The sequence below is a fragment of the Candoia aspera genome, chromosome 2 (genome assembly GCF_035149785.1).
Source record: "Candoia aspera isolate rCanAsp1 chromosome 2, rCanAsp1.hap2, whole genome shotgun sequence".
Lineage (NCBI taxonomy): Eukaryota > Metazoa > Chordata > Lepidosauria > Squamata > Boidae > Candoia > Candoia aspera.
Window position 1 is genome coordinate 54195119 of NC_086154.1, and position 15110 is coordinate 54210228.

The window sequence follows — 15110 nt, forward strand, 5'->3', positions numbered from 1 at the left end:
ACACTGATCTGAATGATCAAACATAAAAGTTGCCCATGTTAAATATCAAAATATTTCATTCTAGCTCAGTCTTGTTTTAAACAATAAAATCTGCCATTAAAAAAGCCACAAACCACCAGAAATAGAAATACAACTCTTTTAAGACACATAAATAAAATAAAACCAGGCCTGAAACCAATCAATCTTACATCATTGTAAAGTACAATTTAAATAATTTATCTTTCTTTTTGCAAACTATTGTTTACTTCATTTAAATAATACCCCATTTTTTTCTTTCCAACATAAACCTGCTGATCTGTCCCCAATACAATTTTCTCCAAGATAAGTTAAGTTTTAATATGAAATATCTTTTTGAAAGCCTTTCTGAAGTTTTCATTACAGAGTGGGTATATAAATGGATTTAATGTAGAATTCACATAGCCAAGCCAAATTGTAAACATGTGAAAAGGACGGTTATAACATGTTTCACAAAAGGCCATGACCATAAACAATACAAAATATGGAATCCAACATAGCATAAAAGCTGCCATTATAATGCCTAACTGTTTGGCTGCCTTTCTATTCCTGTTCACATGCAGCCCTTGACTCTGGCCAAGGGAATGAGTGAGTAGCTTTCCCCATGTCTCTTTCAGGTAATGGAGAGCTAGAGGATCTCTTCTGTTGGAATGCGTCTGAGGGAAATACTGCTCAGTATAAGAATTTTGCTCTAGGGAGGGATCTGAGTGAATTCTAGACAAAGAGCTTTCTGCAAAAGTCTGCCTATGTGATATTTTGCCTAACTGGGAGATAGGATTTTTAATATTTTCAGTACTGTTACTGACACAGGCATATTTTTTCCTTGTATTGCCTAACTCAAAATCTTTCTGCACTATGGCTAGAGGAAAACAGTTAAGCTTTACTACCTCATGGTCATCACCTTTATGAAAACCCTTTGGGATTTTAACAAAGCTGCTTAATGGAGGTTTAGCTTCCATGATTTGATTTTGCTCAAAGCTATCATCTACACTAAAAGAAAATCCTCCATCTTTATTTGAACTTTGGGAATATTCTTTTTGCGTTTCCTGAACCTTTCCACTATGCACAATCATGTTATTTGAGTCATATCTATATGATCCATTTATGAGCTGTTGATGCTGACAACGCTTACGGACAGCCCTGTAAATGTTTGCATAGAACCACAGCATCAGCAATGATGGTACATAGAAGTTAATTGTGGCTGTCAAGACTTTAAACCATGTGGTCCTGCAAAAGTCTGTTTCACATATTTTTTCGTCATCAGTTCTATTGTTAATTGTCATGCTACTGTGATTTGTAAATTTACGCCAGCCAAGTATTGGAATCACCCACAGAAAAGACAGCAACCAAGCTATTGAAATCATGACTGAGGCTCTAGTTTTGGTCCTATACTTGAGATATTTTAGAGGCTGTTGGACTGAACGGTAGCGATCTACACAGAGTATGAAAAGGCTGAATATAGAGGCTGTGCTGGCTACATAATCCATTGATAGCCAAAACAGGCAAGTTTTTCTACCCAAGATCCACTTATCCTTCAATAAGTATACAATGTTTAGTGGCATCACAGCTGCACCAACAATAACATCTGCACACGAAAGACTGACAATATAAAGATTGCCAACCGTCTGTAGTTTCTTTTCTGTTTTCACTGCATACAGGACCAAAATGTTCATAACCACTGTAATCAATGAGATGCTTCCCAAGAACAGTCCTAGAACAGGTTGAATCTCTGTAGAATTCCTTTTTGTGGTTCTGTCTATCAGACACATCTTTTGGCTAAAACTAGGTGAAAAAGGACGACGACAACAAAAATCAAAGTCTTGAGATTTCAGTCTTGTCTGGTGAGCTGTCTGGTCAGTTTCTTCACAGTTTCTTTTGTAAATCTGAAAATGAAAATAAATGTTCCACTATTATATGTTCTTGCAGTTTTTACTGCTAAGGAAATAAAAGTGGGGAGTTAAGCCAAGAATAAATATTGCAAAGAAGTTACATGGTAGGAGTCTGCCTCCAAATTTCTTATCCAAATATCTTATGTTCAGAGCTTTCCAAGCCATATGGTATTCATCAAAAGTTTAAACCACCAGTCCCTGAGCGAAGTGGTGGTTCTCTTCTTAGTCTGCATTCAGAAGAGAGGGTGCTAGCCCTGAGCATTTCCAGGGCTGTGATTATTTTAAATCCCAGGCCCAAAAAGCAAATGTGTTTGCAGGTAGCATACAGTCAAAGACCTGACCCTACAGTGAAGCAGTTCTACACAGGTAACAAAGTAGATATTTTCCCCTTTCTTGATATCTACCAGGACAAAGTGGTGGTGTTCTTTTCAACTTGTACACAAAAGAGGAGGTTGCTGATGATGATTGCAGCTGTTTTGGATAGCTTAGGAAGTATGTCTGCTCAGTTATTTCCTATCATTTATCTTCAAATTGTGATAAACATATACTCAGGTATGTAATTATTTGGCCATACAGTCCAATCTGATTTTTTGCTATTACAGGAAGATTAGAATTTAAGCTTGTGAAAGAATGTGGAAGCTAAAAGAAGTCACTTTTTTCGTGTCTTAAACATATAAAACAGAAATCAAATCATATCAAATCTCGATTGTGGTCAGTGACCAGAACTGCGTACAATTCTAAAAACAACCAAAGCAAACATTTTAAAATGTATATTATATAAAATAGGAAATAAACTATTAGAAAAGATCGAAGTGGCAGAAAATAATTTGGTATACTACAAGGACTATGAACCTGGAACTGTGAAATTATCAGAACTTCTAAAACTTTTAACATAGCTGCTAAAATATTTGAATTCTGGTTCAGTGATTATTGAAATGTTTAAAGCACTTAAAAGATAACTCAGTGGGTAAATAAATATAATTATAGTATTAAATATTTATTTATTTATTTATTTATTTAAGCAAATTTTTCTGCCGCCCATCTCAAACATGACTCCGGGCAGCCCTAGGAACAAATATGTCTAAATTTGTTTAATTTCACAATAATGCCCTAGGAACAAATATGTCCAAATGTGTTTAATTTCACTGACCAACTCATTTGATTTTTTAAAATAATAAAACAACCAGTCTGGAGACTATCTGAATGATGTCCAATTAAGTCTGGTCAGCAGGAACTATACTAACGTCGTTGAATAGCCATCACATAAAATCCAACAACTTTCTGGAGGTTGTTTCTAAGAAATCTGCCAAATGTCCTTCTTATTGGAAAAGCATTGGCAAGTCCACTACTTTAACAATGATCTTATCTCAGAAGCTGCTTTAACCTACTTCCCACCTGTTTAATACCTAAGCATGCATGAACACACTTGGATGCATCCAGTTGGCCTCTTCCCTCATTGCTGTGACTTTGCTTATCAGTTTGGAAGTCATTAAAGTGACAATGGCATGAGAACAAACTGAAAGATCCCAAACCAGGAGACAATGAGTTCTAGGCCTCCCTTAGACATGAAAGCCAGCTGGGTGACTTTCTGCCAGTGGCTCTCTCTCAGCCGGACGCACCTCACAGGGCTGTTGTGGGGAAAATAGGAGGTGAGAGTATGAGGTGTGTCTGCTGCCTTGAGCTGACCAAAATATATTTTAAAAGGCAGGATTTAAAAAGAGAGAGAGAAAGTGACACTTTGGTATAGATATCTGACCTAAATCCAGATAGGCAAAGGTCATCGTGTGTAGTGCTATGCTGTAGGTTCCTTTTAGGAGGATAATTGACCCAAATCATCAATTACTAAATACTCATCATAAAAAGCAGAGAAAACAGTTCCATAATCAGGGAGACTGTGAACTGGATGTAATGATCCTTGTCTATCAAGCTATCAGGGTGCATTTTCTGAATTAGAGTATGACGGTGCTTAGGTTTTCTTATGAACGATGGGCACCTACTTACAAATGGGTGTTCGTGTGTGTGGCATCTGGCCGCAAGCAAAAGCTGTAGCTCCATTACAGCAACTTACTGCTGCAGCTCCATTTAAGCAACTACAACTTCTGTTGCTAATCTCTGCACTGCTCCATTGAGGACCTGCAGATTATCATCCTGAGGAACAGAGAAAGGCAGGAACAGAGGCTCAGGACTTGGAGCATAATGCTCAGAATTCCAAGATCAGGAGAGTTGTAATCAAACATGTTTCAAGCTAGAACAAAGCATGAATGGAACATCATTTACTGTACCAGACAGTTGCTGAATGAGCTTTGTTTTATAAATAGTGCCTTTATTGAAGATCTAGAGTGTAGTGCTCAACATCTGAACATGATGCTCACATTACAAAGTTAATTTTGGATAATGGAAGTGAGCAGTTGCTTAAATGAGCAGGAAGGGGAATAGCATATTGTGAAGCCCCAACATATAATGAAGACCCATTGAAGACCTGCAGTGCAATGTGTGTTGTGACTGTGGAAACCCAAAATGCCTTCAAGCAATGACTTTTACCACATAGACCTGAGCTAGGCATATATTAAGGTTACCTGGAAAAAGCAAACAATAGCCACTTAACTACTGTATATAGTATTGGTCTCTCCTGGATAAGGCTTGTGGGATAGGGCAGGGAGAGTGCAGGCTTTGCTCTACACCAAAATGTTGTTCTATTCTGTGTTTGAGGTAGATGGGCATTTGCCTGCTGTGGCCTTGCAATGCAACAAAGGGCAGCAGCTCAGCAAAACTGCATTGAAGAAATTGCTCATAATCTAGTAAGAAGCTTGATTTTCTGACAGAGAAAGGAGGGCTTGCAGCTGAGTCACAATGACTTTGGAAGAGGGAAAGCTGTTGCCAAGGTCAGATATGAGTTGGAAGCAAGGAGAACTGCAATTACAATTTGCATTGCATGCTGCTGATTCTATCCACTGTAGTCCAGTGTTTCTCAAACTTGGCAGCTTAAAAATGTGTGGACTTCAACTCCCAGAATTCCTCAGCCAGCAAGTCCCTGCAGTTTTCTTGGCAAGATTTTCAGAAGTGGTTTACCATTACCTTCTTCCTAGGACTGAGAAGGAGTGATTGGCCCAAAACCAACCAGCCGGCTTCATGCCTAAGGTATGACTGGAACTCAGAGTCTCCTGGTTTCTAGCCAGGTGCCATAACCTTTACACCAAACTGACTCTCACTAAATAGTGTTAAACAATGGCAAATCTCAGTAGTTCAGAAATAAAGCCCACTGCAATTGATGTTGGTAGCATTGTTTTATATTATAAAATGTGTCTGGTATTTTGCTACTGACATGATGGGGTTCCTAAAAACAGGAACTAAGTCACGTTTGATCCTGAGTGACCTGGAATGCATCATATCATTTCCAGTGCATTAAATACAGCTGTTAACAGAACAGGGAGTCTCTCCACACCTCATCTGAGCTCATCATTTAGATAACCAATTAATTCTGATAATACAGTAAATTAACAAATCTTTAACATTAAAAGGTGTAATCTCAAATTGTTCAGATTTCTCTGTTTTGTGCAGCAGCAAAGTAATGCCTGTGTTCAGATGGAATGCTAAGGTACAGTGTATGTTAACTGTTGTTTGTTGCATTATCCATGATTACCAAAATGAGCTTTGCTTGTTTTGATTACGGCTCCTTTTCAATGCAGCCCCAAGTCTTCCAGTTGGTCACATTCAATATCTAACACCTCATCTATGTATAGCAGTAGCATACTTCTTGTTATCACCTGCTTGTCATCTGGCCCACAAAAGAAGGATGTAGAATTCATGACAGTGCTCTCAACAATGCAAGCCTTTTCCTTAGTGTGGATCAGTGTTTCTCAACCTTGGCAACTTTAAGAAGTGTGGACTTCAACTCCCAGAATTCTCCAGGCAGCATGCTGGCTGGGGAATTCTTGGAGCTGAAGTCCACACTTCTTAAAGTTGCTAAGGTTGAGAAACACTGGTGTAGATCAAGCTTCCCCAACTGGATATCCTTCCTAGAATGTTGGCTAGGAATTTTGGGAATAAATATCCAATGTATCTGTTGGATACAAGTTGTGGAAGCCTGATGCTCCTATGCAGATGTCATTTAGAAATAATTCTTTCTTCAGGTCACAGGCTGTCAAAAGCATTAGGCATCTTTTCCCAGTGTAGTGCCTTTTCAATATATCAACATACTAACTATGGAGTTTGAAAATTGTAGACCAAATAAAACTGGAATATATCAGGTTGGGGGAGACTGGAATAAAATTAGCAGCACAGTTACATTTAAAATAACGGTTATTGTTTGGAAGTACAACCTTTTTCTAAATACTGATTGTATAAAATGTTTTCATTTTCTATTTTAAAAGATCATACAGAGCTTTAAGGTAAAATAATAGAAACAACAGATTCCTATTTACACAGCAACAGCCAAGCAGACACCATGTATCCTTAACTGTCTAGGCAATATGAAAAGAAGCAGATTTAACCTGGCATAAATACGTTTAAGATAAGATTCTATTTTAATTCACAAATTGCTTAAGTGTAATGGTTGCCTATTCTAAAACACTATCAGACTCATGAACAGGAATTCAAAGATATCTGATTTATTAAAGAATAGTATGCAGGATCACAGAGAAAGCTGAGAATGATAAAAGCACGCCAAATGCAAACTAAAAACCCTCGGTGTAAATGAGATCCCTCCCCCCCTAGAATCTTCCCAAGTTCACAATCCCAGGTGCTCCTAATGGTTTCTGATGGTCTGCGGGAAAAGTCCTTGAACAGAGAACATAACCCAAACACATTCCATTGTAATGAACACAGATACAGAGCTTGGTACAAGGTTTCACAGCAGCTCCCTCCCAAACAGAAACGCGCGTCAGCGCCATGGCATGTGAAACGTTACAATGTATAAACTACATTGAATCAGTGAACATGACATACTGCCCCCCCAAAATGAAGAATACATTAAGCAGCAGGCTTCAAAGGATAAGCAAGGTGGAAATGGCGAACTAAATCAGGGGCATTAACGTGGCAAGCAGACACCCATTCAGGATGAGGAAGTGTTTCCATCGGACCAGATACTGGAGGATGCCTCAAAGCTTGAGAGAATCAACGGCCTCCTTGACCTCAAAGTGCTGTTGGCCGTCAATCATAACTGGAGCAGGAGGAGGAGGTTGGGGATGCCAGCGGGAGGAGTGGTGGACAGGCTTGAGCAAGCTGCAATGGAAAACAGAGTGCAAGTATTTCAAATTGTGAGGCAGGTCCAATTTAACAGTAACTGGATTGATAAGACCAACAATAGGGAAAGGACCAATGAACTTGGGAGCAAGTTTTTTAGAGGGTTGTGGTGACTTGGTAAATTTGGTAGATAGATACACCTGATCCCCAATCTTGAAGTCGTGTTGCAAGGAACAATGCTTATCGGCTTGAAACTTGTAAGCAGCCTGGGCATCACCGGCCAGGAATCAGCCAGCTTAATAGCCCAGTCAGAGGCAGAACATGTTTGGGAAGGGGGTTGTGGCAGTTCAGAGATGGGAACAAAGTTGTGACCAGAAACCACACGAAAAGGGATTTGCCCGGTACTTTGATGGACAGCATTGTTGTAAGCAACTTCAGCGAAAGGTAATAACTCCACCCAATCATCCTGATGGTAGTTAATGTATGCTGTAAGAAATTGTTCAAGAGTGGAGTTCAAAATCTCAGTAGAACCATCAGTCTCAGGATGGGAAGACGTGGATAGCGCTTGTTTGGTGCCAATCAATTTTAAAAATGATTTCCAAAACTGGGAAGTAAACTGTGTCCCACGGTCACTGACCAAATGGGAGGGGCTATCATGGAGGCTGTAGATGTGGATGAGAAATAGGCGTGCCAATTGTGGGGCTGACAGGATGGATGCACATGGAATGAAATGTGCTTGTTTGGAAAAAAAATCTTTTACAACCCAAATGACAGTTTTCTTCTGACTGGGAGGAAGATCCACAATAAAATCCATAGAAATCTCGTCCCAGGGACGGGACAGGCTGGCCACGGGCTGTAGAAGCCCCCGTGGTTTCCCCTCCTTATGTTTTGACATTGCACAAACAGGACAGGAAGCTACATAGTCTTTTACATCGTGTCTCAAGGTAGGCCATCAGAATTGATGACGAACGAAATGTGATGTTTTGACAAAACCAAAGTGCCCAGCAAGTTTATCATCATGGGAACGCTGTAAAATCTCAGCTCTTAAAGTTTTGGGTATGTAAAGGCGGTGTTCCACCCATGCCAGACCGTTTTCAAAGGAAACAGTGTCTTTATTAGCTAGCAACCAAGTGTCAGATTTCAGCACTTGGAGAAAATCTTTCTGTAACTGACAAGAAACTTGCACCTTCTGCTTCCCAGACTGGGCTGGGGGCGGGGTTGCTTGCGCACGGGTCTGGCTCCGAGTGACAGCAACCAAACCCAGTTGTAGTTCATTGAGAACAGTCCCAACCACATCTGCTCCCTGGTCAAAATCCTGAGGTAAACATGACAAAGCATTGGCCAGAAAGTTTTTCTTTCCTGGGATACATTTTAACTGGAAGTTGAAACGACTGAAAAATTGAGCCCAGCAAATTTGTTTAGGACTGAGATGCCGGGGGGTGCAGAGGGCTTCCAAATTCCTGTGATCGGTCCAAACCTCGAAAGGGCATTTAGCACCTTTAAGGAGGTGACACCAGGCTTCCAAAGCGGCTTTTACAGCAAACACCTCCTTTTCCCAAACATGCCACCGGCATTCGGTTTCAGAAAATTTTCTGGACAGATAAGCGCATGGTTTTAAGTGATTTTCAGAATCTCTGTAACAATATAGCCCCAACTGAGGAGTCAGAAGCATCAGCTTGGACCACAAAGGGGCGTTCAGGATCGGGGTGCTGTAGAATAGGCTCAGCAGTGAAAAGGGTTTTTAATTTCTCAAATGCTGCCTGGCATTCAGGCGTCCAATTCAACACTGCCCCAGGGTTTTTTACTTTGCGTGTCTCCCCCAAGCCCTTGGTACAGAGTAAATCAGTGAGGGGCAAGGCAATCTCAGCGAACCCCTGGATAAATTGGCAATAATAATTCCTGAACCCTAGGAAACTTTGCAATTGCCTCCGGGTGCAGGGACATTCCCAACTTAGAATTGCCTGAATTTTGCAGGGTCCATCTCAATACCCTTGTCAGACACCCGATAGCCCAGATAGTCAAGCTGGGTCTTGTGGAATTCACATTTGGAAAGTTTGGCATAGAGTTTGGCATTTCTAAGCTTGCGTAACACCTGTTTGAGAAGGTGTTCGTGTTCCTCCTCGGTTTCAGTGTAAATGAGAACATCATCTAAATAAACCAGGACCCCTTTAAACAAATGATCATGTAATACTTCATTAATCAATTGCATGAAGACTCCGGGCGCCCCTGCCAACCCAAAAGGGAGGACTTTATACTGAAATGAACCCAATGGGCAATTAAAAGCAGTTTTCCACTCATCTCCAGCTCGTATGCAGATGAGGAAATAGGCTTCACGAAGATCGAGCTTGGAGAAAATCTTGCCCTTAGACAAATGAGCTAACATTTCCTTCATGAGCAGAAGAGGGTACTTGTTGAAAATTGAGATGGAATTTAACCCTCAATAGTTTGTACAGAGTCGAAGCGTGCCATCTTTCTTTTCCCGGAATAGCACAGGGGCCCCAACTGGGGAATTTGCAGGTTCAATAAACCCCCTTGACAGATTTTTGTCAATAAAGTCCCATAATGCCTCAAGCTCCTTCTGAGTCATTGGATAAATTTTTGGCTTGGACAATTGACCATTGGGAACCAACTCTATTGCACAGTCAGTTTTTCGATGCGGGGGGGTAGCTGATCTGCTTCCATTTCCCCAAAAATGTCTGCAAAGTCTTGGTATCGATCGGGCAAGCCTTCTAAATGTGCCAAGTTAGGGCGCGGCGTGGCGGCCACAGCCCTTCCAACCCCCGCACATGCAGCTCTCTTCGCTGTAGGAACTGGGTAAAACCCATCTTTAAAAGTCACAGTTCTGTGTTCCCAGTTTATATATGGGCTTCGATAGGTCAACCAGGGGATCCCCAGGATTACCAAGGGATTGCCAACAGGTGCTACAACGAATTTCAAAGTCTCACGGTGGCTGCCCATTTGCATTGCAACAGTTCCAGTGAAATGGGTTGCCGCCCCCTCCCCCTGCCGTTGAACCATCCAACTGTGTGAAGATCAAAGGCTGCTGGAGGGGGAAGCTAGGCAGGTCCAAAGCAGCAACCAGATCAGGGTGAATTAAACACCTGGAACACCCAGAGTCAACCAAAGCCCATACCTCTGTAGTTTTTGTGCGGGAGCCCAATTTCACTTTTACTGCTAAAGTGGGACAGTCAGAACTCACCATAGCATCCTCGTGCCCATCCTCCTCCACCTGCCCGCAGGCGCTCTTCATGGCAGGTGGTCGCCGTTTCCTGCCGGCTCCTTAGAGTCGTCTTCAGCCTCTCCCGAGAAGTAGAATACTTCCTCAGCATCAGCTGCGCCCTTGGCTCCTGTCATCTGGTGCAAGGGGGGGCGATTTGGCCGGTGGCTTGCCCGCTTGATCTCCAGCCTTGGCTGTTGGGCAATCAGCTGCTTGATGCCCTTCCTTTCCGCATCGGAGACACTGGCCCCTCGCGTAGCGCCGATCTCTCTCCTCATCCCAGGCTCTATAGCTTGGCTGGGCAGCAGTCGCAGCACTTCAGGGACCCCTCATGGTGGCTGGTGGTTTTTCAGGTCTTTTGGTTTGCATGAAGGTATGCTGAGTGTGCTCAGCCTTGCCTGCCAGACAGATCCATTCGTACAATGACTCTGGGTCATCCCTACACAACGCCCACCATAGGACATCCTGGTTGAGTCCCTCTTTAAACCGTTCTATTAAGGTTGATTGAGACCAGTCAGGAATTTTCCCAGCTAGAGCCTTAAACTCCAGGGCGTAATCAGCTACAGACAGTTGGCCCTGGGTAAGATCCTTCAGCGCCTTCTTAGCTCTTGCCTTGGCCAGAGGATCCTCAAAATGCAGCTTTAACACCCACATGAAGTCCTCAAAATAATCAAGTGCAGGGGAGTCAGCCTCACTTAATTGAACATATCAGTCAGCCACTCGACCCTTCAACTTGGTGGCAATGGCAGTTATCTTAGCCTCTTCGGAAGGGAAGTATGCTCCAAACTGCCTCATGTAACTTTTAGCATTAGTTAAAAAGAAAGATAACTTGGTTGGATCCCCATCAAACTTGACAGAAAAGTCTCTCACCCCCACTCCTGTTGGAGCAGAATCGGCAGCTGCTTGAGTGCTTGGGCCCCAGGTTACAGTAGCTCTCCCTCTTCAGGGTGGGGACACTGGTGGTTGAGCCCTGCGAGGTGGAGATTCATCCCGGAGCCGTCTCCGGCCCCGCTCCGCCGGTGGTCCGGATGGGAGAATGGGGGATGGTTGCGTGAAGCTGGGATCTCCTCCACGCCTCCCCTGCCCCCACAATGACAGAGACAGGTTTCTTAGCATGTACTCCATTGATTCTATTTTGGCCTCCATCACTCTTAGCCTTTCAGGGGTTTGAGATTCCTCCCTCCCTTGCGTGTTAGGCTGTCTCTCTGTTGATACCGTGGTAGATTCTACGTCTGGGGTCAGCGGGAACTGATACTTCCAGGACGCCTGGGACGTCCCTGGCTGGGGTTTTCCCACTTCATCCCAGGTGATCAACTCTGCAGGCGATTCGCTGGGTGCCGGTTGCTCTGGTTCTCCCCCATCGTCAGATTCCTCTACCTCAGGACTGGAACTCGATTCGTCCTGGAAATCGGAAGGTTCTGGGGTGAGGCTCAGTTCTCCACCCTTGACCGTCGACTCAGGCATCACGCTAGCCATCTCAATTCCCCCGGTCGTGAGCTGGGACTCGGCCATCGTTAACTATTTTCCCTCACAAAAAACTAATCTTGGTAGGAACTAACGGTACAACTTTGGTGATTCTCAGCTTTATGTAATGGTTGCCTATTCCAAAACACTATCAGACTCATGAACAGGAATTCAAAGATATCTGATTTATTAAAGAATAGTACGCAGGATCACAGAGAAAGCTGAGAATGATAAAAGCACGCCAGATGCAAACTAAAAACCCTCGGTGTAAATGAGATCCTTCCCCCCATAGAATCTTCCCAAGTTCACAATCCTAGGTGCTCCTAACGGTTTCTGATGGTCTGCAGGAAAAGTCCTTGAACAGAGAACATAACCCAAACACATTCCATTGTAATGAACACAGATACAGAGCTTGGTACAAGGTTTCACAGCAGCTCCCTCCCAAACAGAAACACACGTCAGCACCATGGCATGTGAAACATTATGATGTGTACTGTACATTGAAACAGTGAACATGACATTAAGTGGCTCCACAATTTTCAGCCAACTTAGCAGAAAGGGAGGAGACAGGGACAAATGTGAAATGACATTAATCTCATTTTTCTTCCATAATACATTCTAACCAGAGGAACAAAATAATACAAATCTGAGTGCAAAACATTGTAAACTTACTGTATACTTCCTTTCCAAATCTTCTTGATTTCTGTCCCACCATATCCTAGTAGTTCTGTTATTCCTTTATAATAGGATATTTTAACTGTGAGACCCAAGCAATATATAGAACAAGCCTGTAATTTATGTCTAAATCAACAATCTTTGCAATCTACAAAGAGATCAGTCCAAATAGTTCAGAAACACTACTTCATTCAACTTAAACAGTAGATCATATTGAATAGTTGCAAAAGAAGATAGGCATGGATGCAGCCTTTTACTTTCCCTCAGTTTCCTTCTCCCTCAATTTGTTCCCTTTTGGGACAAGTCCCTTTCTTGCACCTCAGTGCCATGTAATATAACTCACCAGTCAAGAGGGCTCAATCATATATTTATTGTGTTTTTTCTAGTAAAAATTGAATAGATTTTTTCCTAGAATATCACAGGAAAAATAGCAAGTGTGAAAACTGGTTTGTGAATTATCCACAAAATGCAGTTGCTATAGCACACTGCCAACTGAAGATATTGATTTACTGTGATGCTTTTATTCAAATATATTGATTATTATGACAACAGGTCATTCAGAGAAAGATGAAAGAACTCAAATGATTCCAATAGCTTGGACACATGAAACAATGGCAAATTTTTAAAAAGTAATGAGTACCTACAATGATAAAAGTAGTAGCATACAAGTAAATATATTATCCCAACTATCAACACAAACACATCATACATTAAAAGGATGATGATGTGTCATCAAGTAGTTTTTGATTCCTGGTGACCACATAGATATTCTCCATGATGATCTATCCCTAACCTGTCTTTCAGTCTTCTAATGGTATTGCCACTATAACTGAGTCCATCCACCATGCTGCTGGTCATTGTCTTCTTCTCTTTCCTTCCACCTTTCCCAGCATTGGAGCCTTCTCAAGGATGCTAGGTCTTTGCATAATGTGTCTGAAGTAGGATAATTTGAGCCTGGTCGTTTGTGCCTTGAGTGAGAACTCTGGATTGGTTTGTTTGATGATCCATTTGTTTGCTTTCTTGGCTGTCCACAGTATTCTCAGAAGTTTGAATATTTTATTTGTATTTTTAATTTATTTTCTATCCCACCTTTATTATTTTTGTAAATAACTCAAGGCGGCAAACATACCAAATACTCCTTCCTCCTCCTATTTTTCCCACAACAACAACCCTGTGAGATGAGTTGGGCTGAGAGAGAGTGACTGGCCCAAGATCACCCAGCCTTGTGTAATAATAATAATTAAGTAATTAAGTAATAAATAATAAGTAATAAGAGTATTGCTGATTGGTTTACAATCCTGTAAACTTATATCTCAGTGTTTAATCAGAAGTAAGCACATTTTATTTCTTATTCCCTAGTATATATGTACAGGATGGTAGACTCATGATCTTTATTCTGGTCAACTTCTCTTCAGAGTGTTACTTAAATATAATCTTTAATCCTGAATCTATTAGATAGGATCTTTTTGCAGTAAACAAAACAAAACAACGGATTCTATCATTGGTTCACATACCATACTAAATGAAATGTGGATTGTTTGATTTTGGCTTACTGCAATGATCATGCAAACCATGGCTTAATATGACGGGTGAGTCAGATATGTTTCTGTATCTACCTCTTCAGTGATAAAAAAAAACAACCAAGATGGCAACCGGGAGCAGACGCCGTCGGTCGCTGCTCTGAGGGGAAACTCCTGGGTCTCACCTCTTCCCCCCGAGTCTCATTGTTGGCCAGGGCTTGGAGGGGGACTTCTAGGATCCCCGGCCCTCATATCTTATGGGTTGGGGCTGGATGGAGCCCCCTGTCCCATGCAGAGCAATGTGGAGTGACGGGTTGGGGTGAGCCCTAGCAGCGCAGCGAGCCCCAGAGGCTTGGCAGCAAGGTTTGGCAGCAAAGCACATTGGTGGCGCATTGACCCTGGGGGGGACTCGAGTGGCATGGGGAGCATTGGTGGAGCGACCCCCAGGGATGCTGGATGGTGGGCCTGTGGCGGCCTGGAGGCGTGGTGGAGCAGCCTGGCAGCTCAGCAGACCGGCGGAGTTGCGGACCGGCTGACTGGCCTCGGTGGACCGGCCTGGTGGGGCGGTTTAGTGGCACAGCGGACAGATGGCTCAGCAGCACGATGGCCCAACCCTGGAGGGCCAGTTTGGTGGAGTGGTTTGGCAGCGCAGCAGGCCAGCGGCAAGACAGTCCTGTGGACTCACCTTGGAGGACCAGCCGGACAAAGCAGGGGTGCAGCTCCTCAGCGGACCAGCAGTGCAGCGAGCCAGCAGAACGGACTGTCAGGGCTGGCCTGGTAGAGTGGGTCAATGACCAGCGAGATGGCAAACCGACAGACCAACCAGGAAGACCCCAAGATAGACCCAGGAGCACAGGCCTTGGCATAACAGACCTCGGGGACTTGGAGTGGGCTTGGCACGGAGATCTTGGCCATCCCCTTCCTACCTGCCTAGAAGAGGTGGAGAGCTGTGGGGGCCCCTCCAATGTGAATGAGGACCTACTCCTAGGGTGAGAGACGGGGGGAGTCTGGTAGTGTCTGATGGTATGGGAGCGCACTCACCTCCTGAGTGAGAGGTAGGAGGTGAGGGGGGAGTGAATGAGATGCCCCTGGCTGACCAGTGAGAGAGGCCAAACAGGGAGCATTGTCATTGAAGAGTGAATGGGTGGG

The 15110-nt window shown here is 43.1% G+C and overlaps 1 protein-coding gene across 1 annotated transcript in view; it reads right to left on the minus strand.

The window, feature by feature from the left end:
• Positions 1-268: 268 nt before the first annotated feature.
• Positions 269-15110, minus strand: part of HRH1 (histamine receptor H1) — a 31268-nt gene continuing 16426 nt past the window's right edge. Inside the window, exon 2 of the mRNA XM_063296437.1 lies at positions 269-1898. Coding sequence (XP_063152507.1) covers positions 327-1784 — 1458 coding nt within the window. The 5' untranslated portion in view covers positions 1785-1898 and the 3' untranslated portion in view covers positions 269-326. The remainder of the gene's footprint in view (positions 1899-15110) is intronic.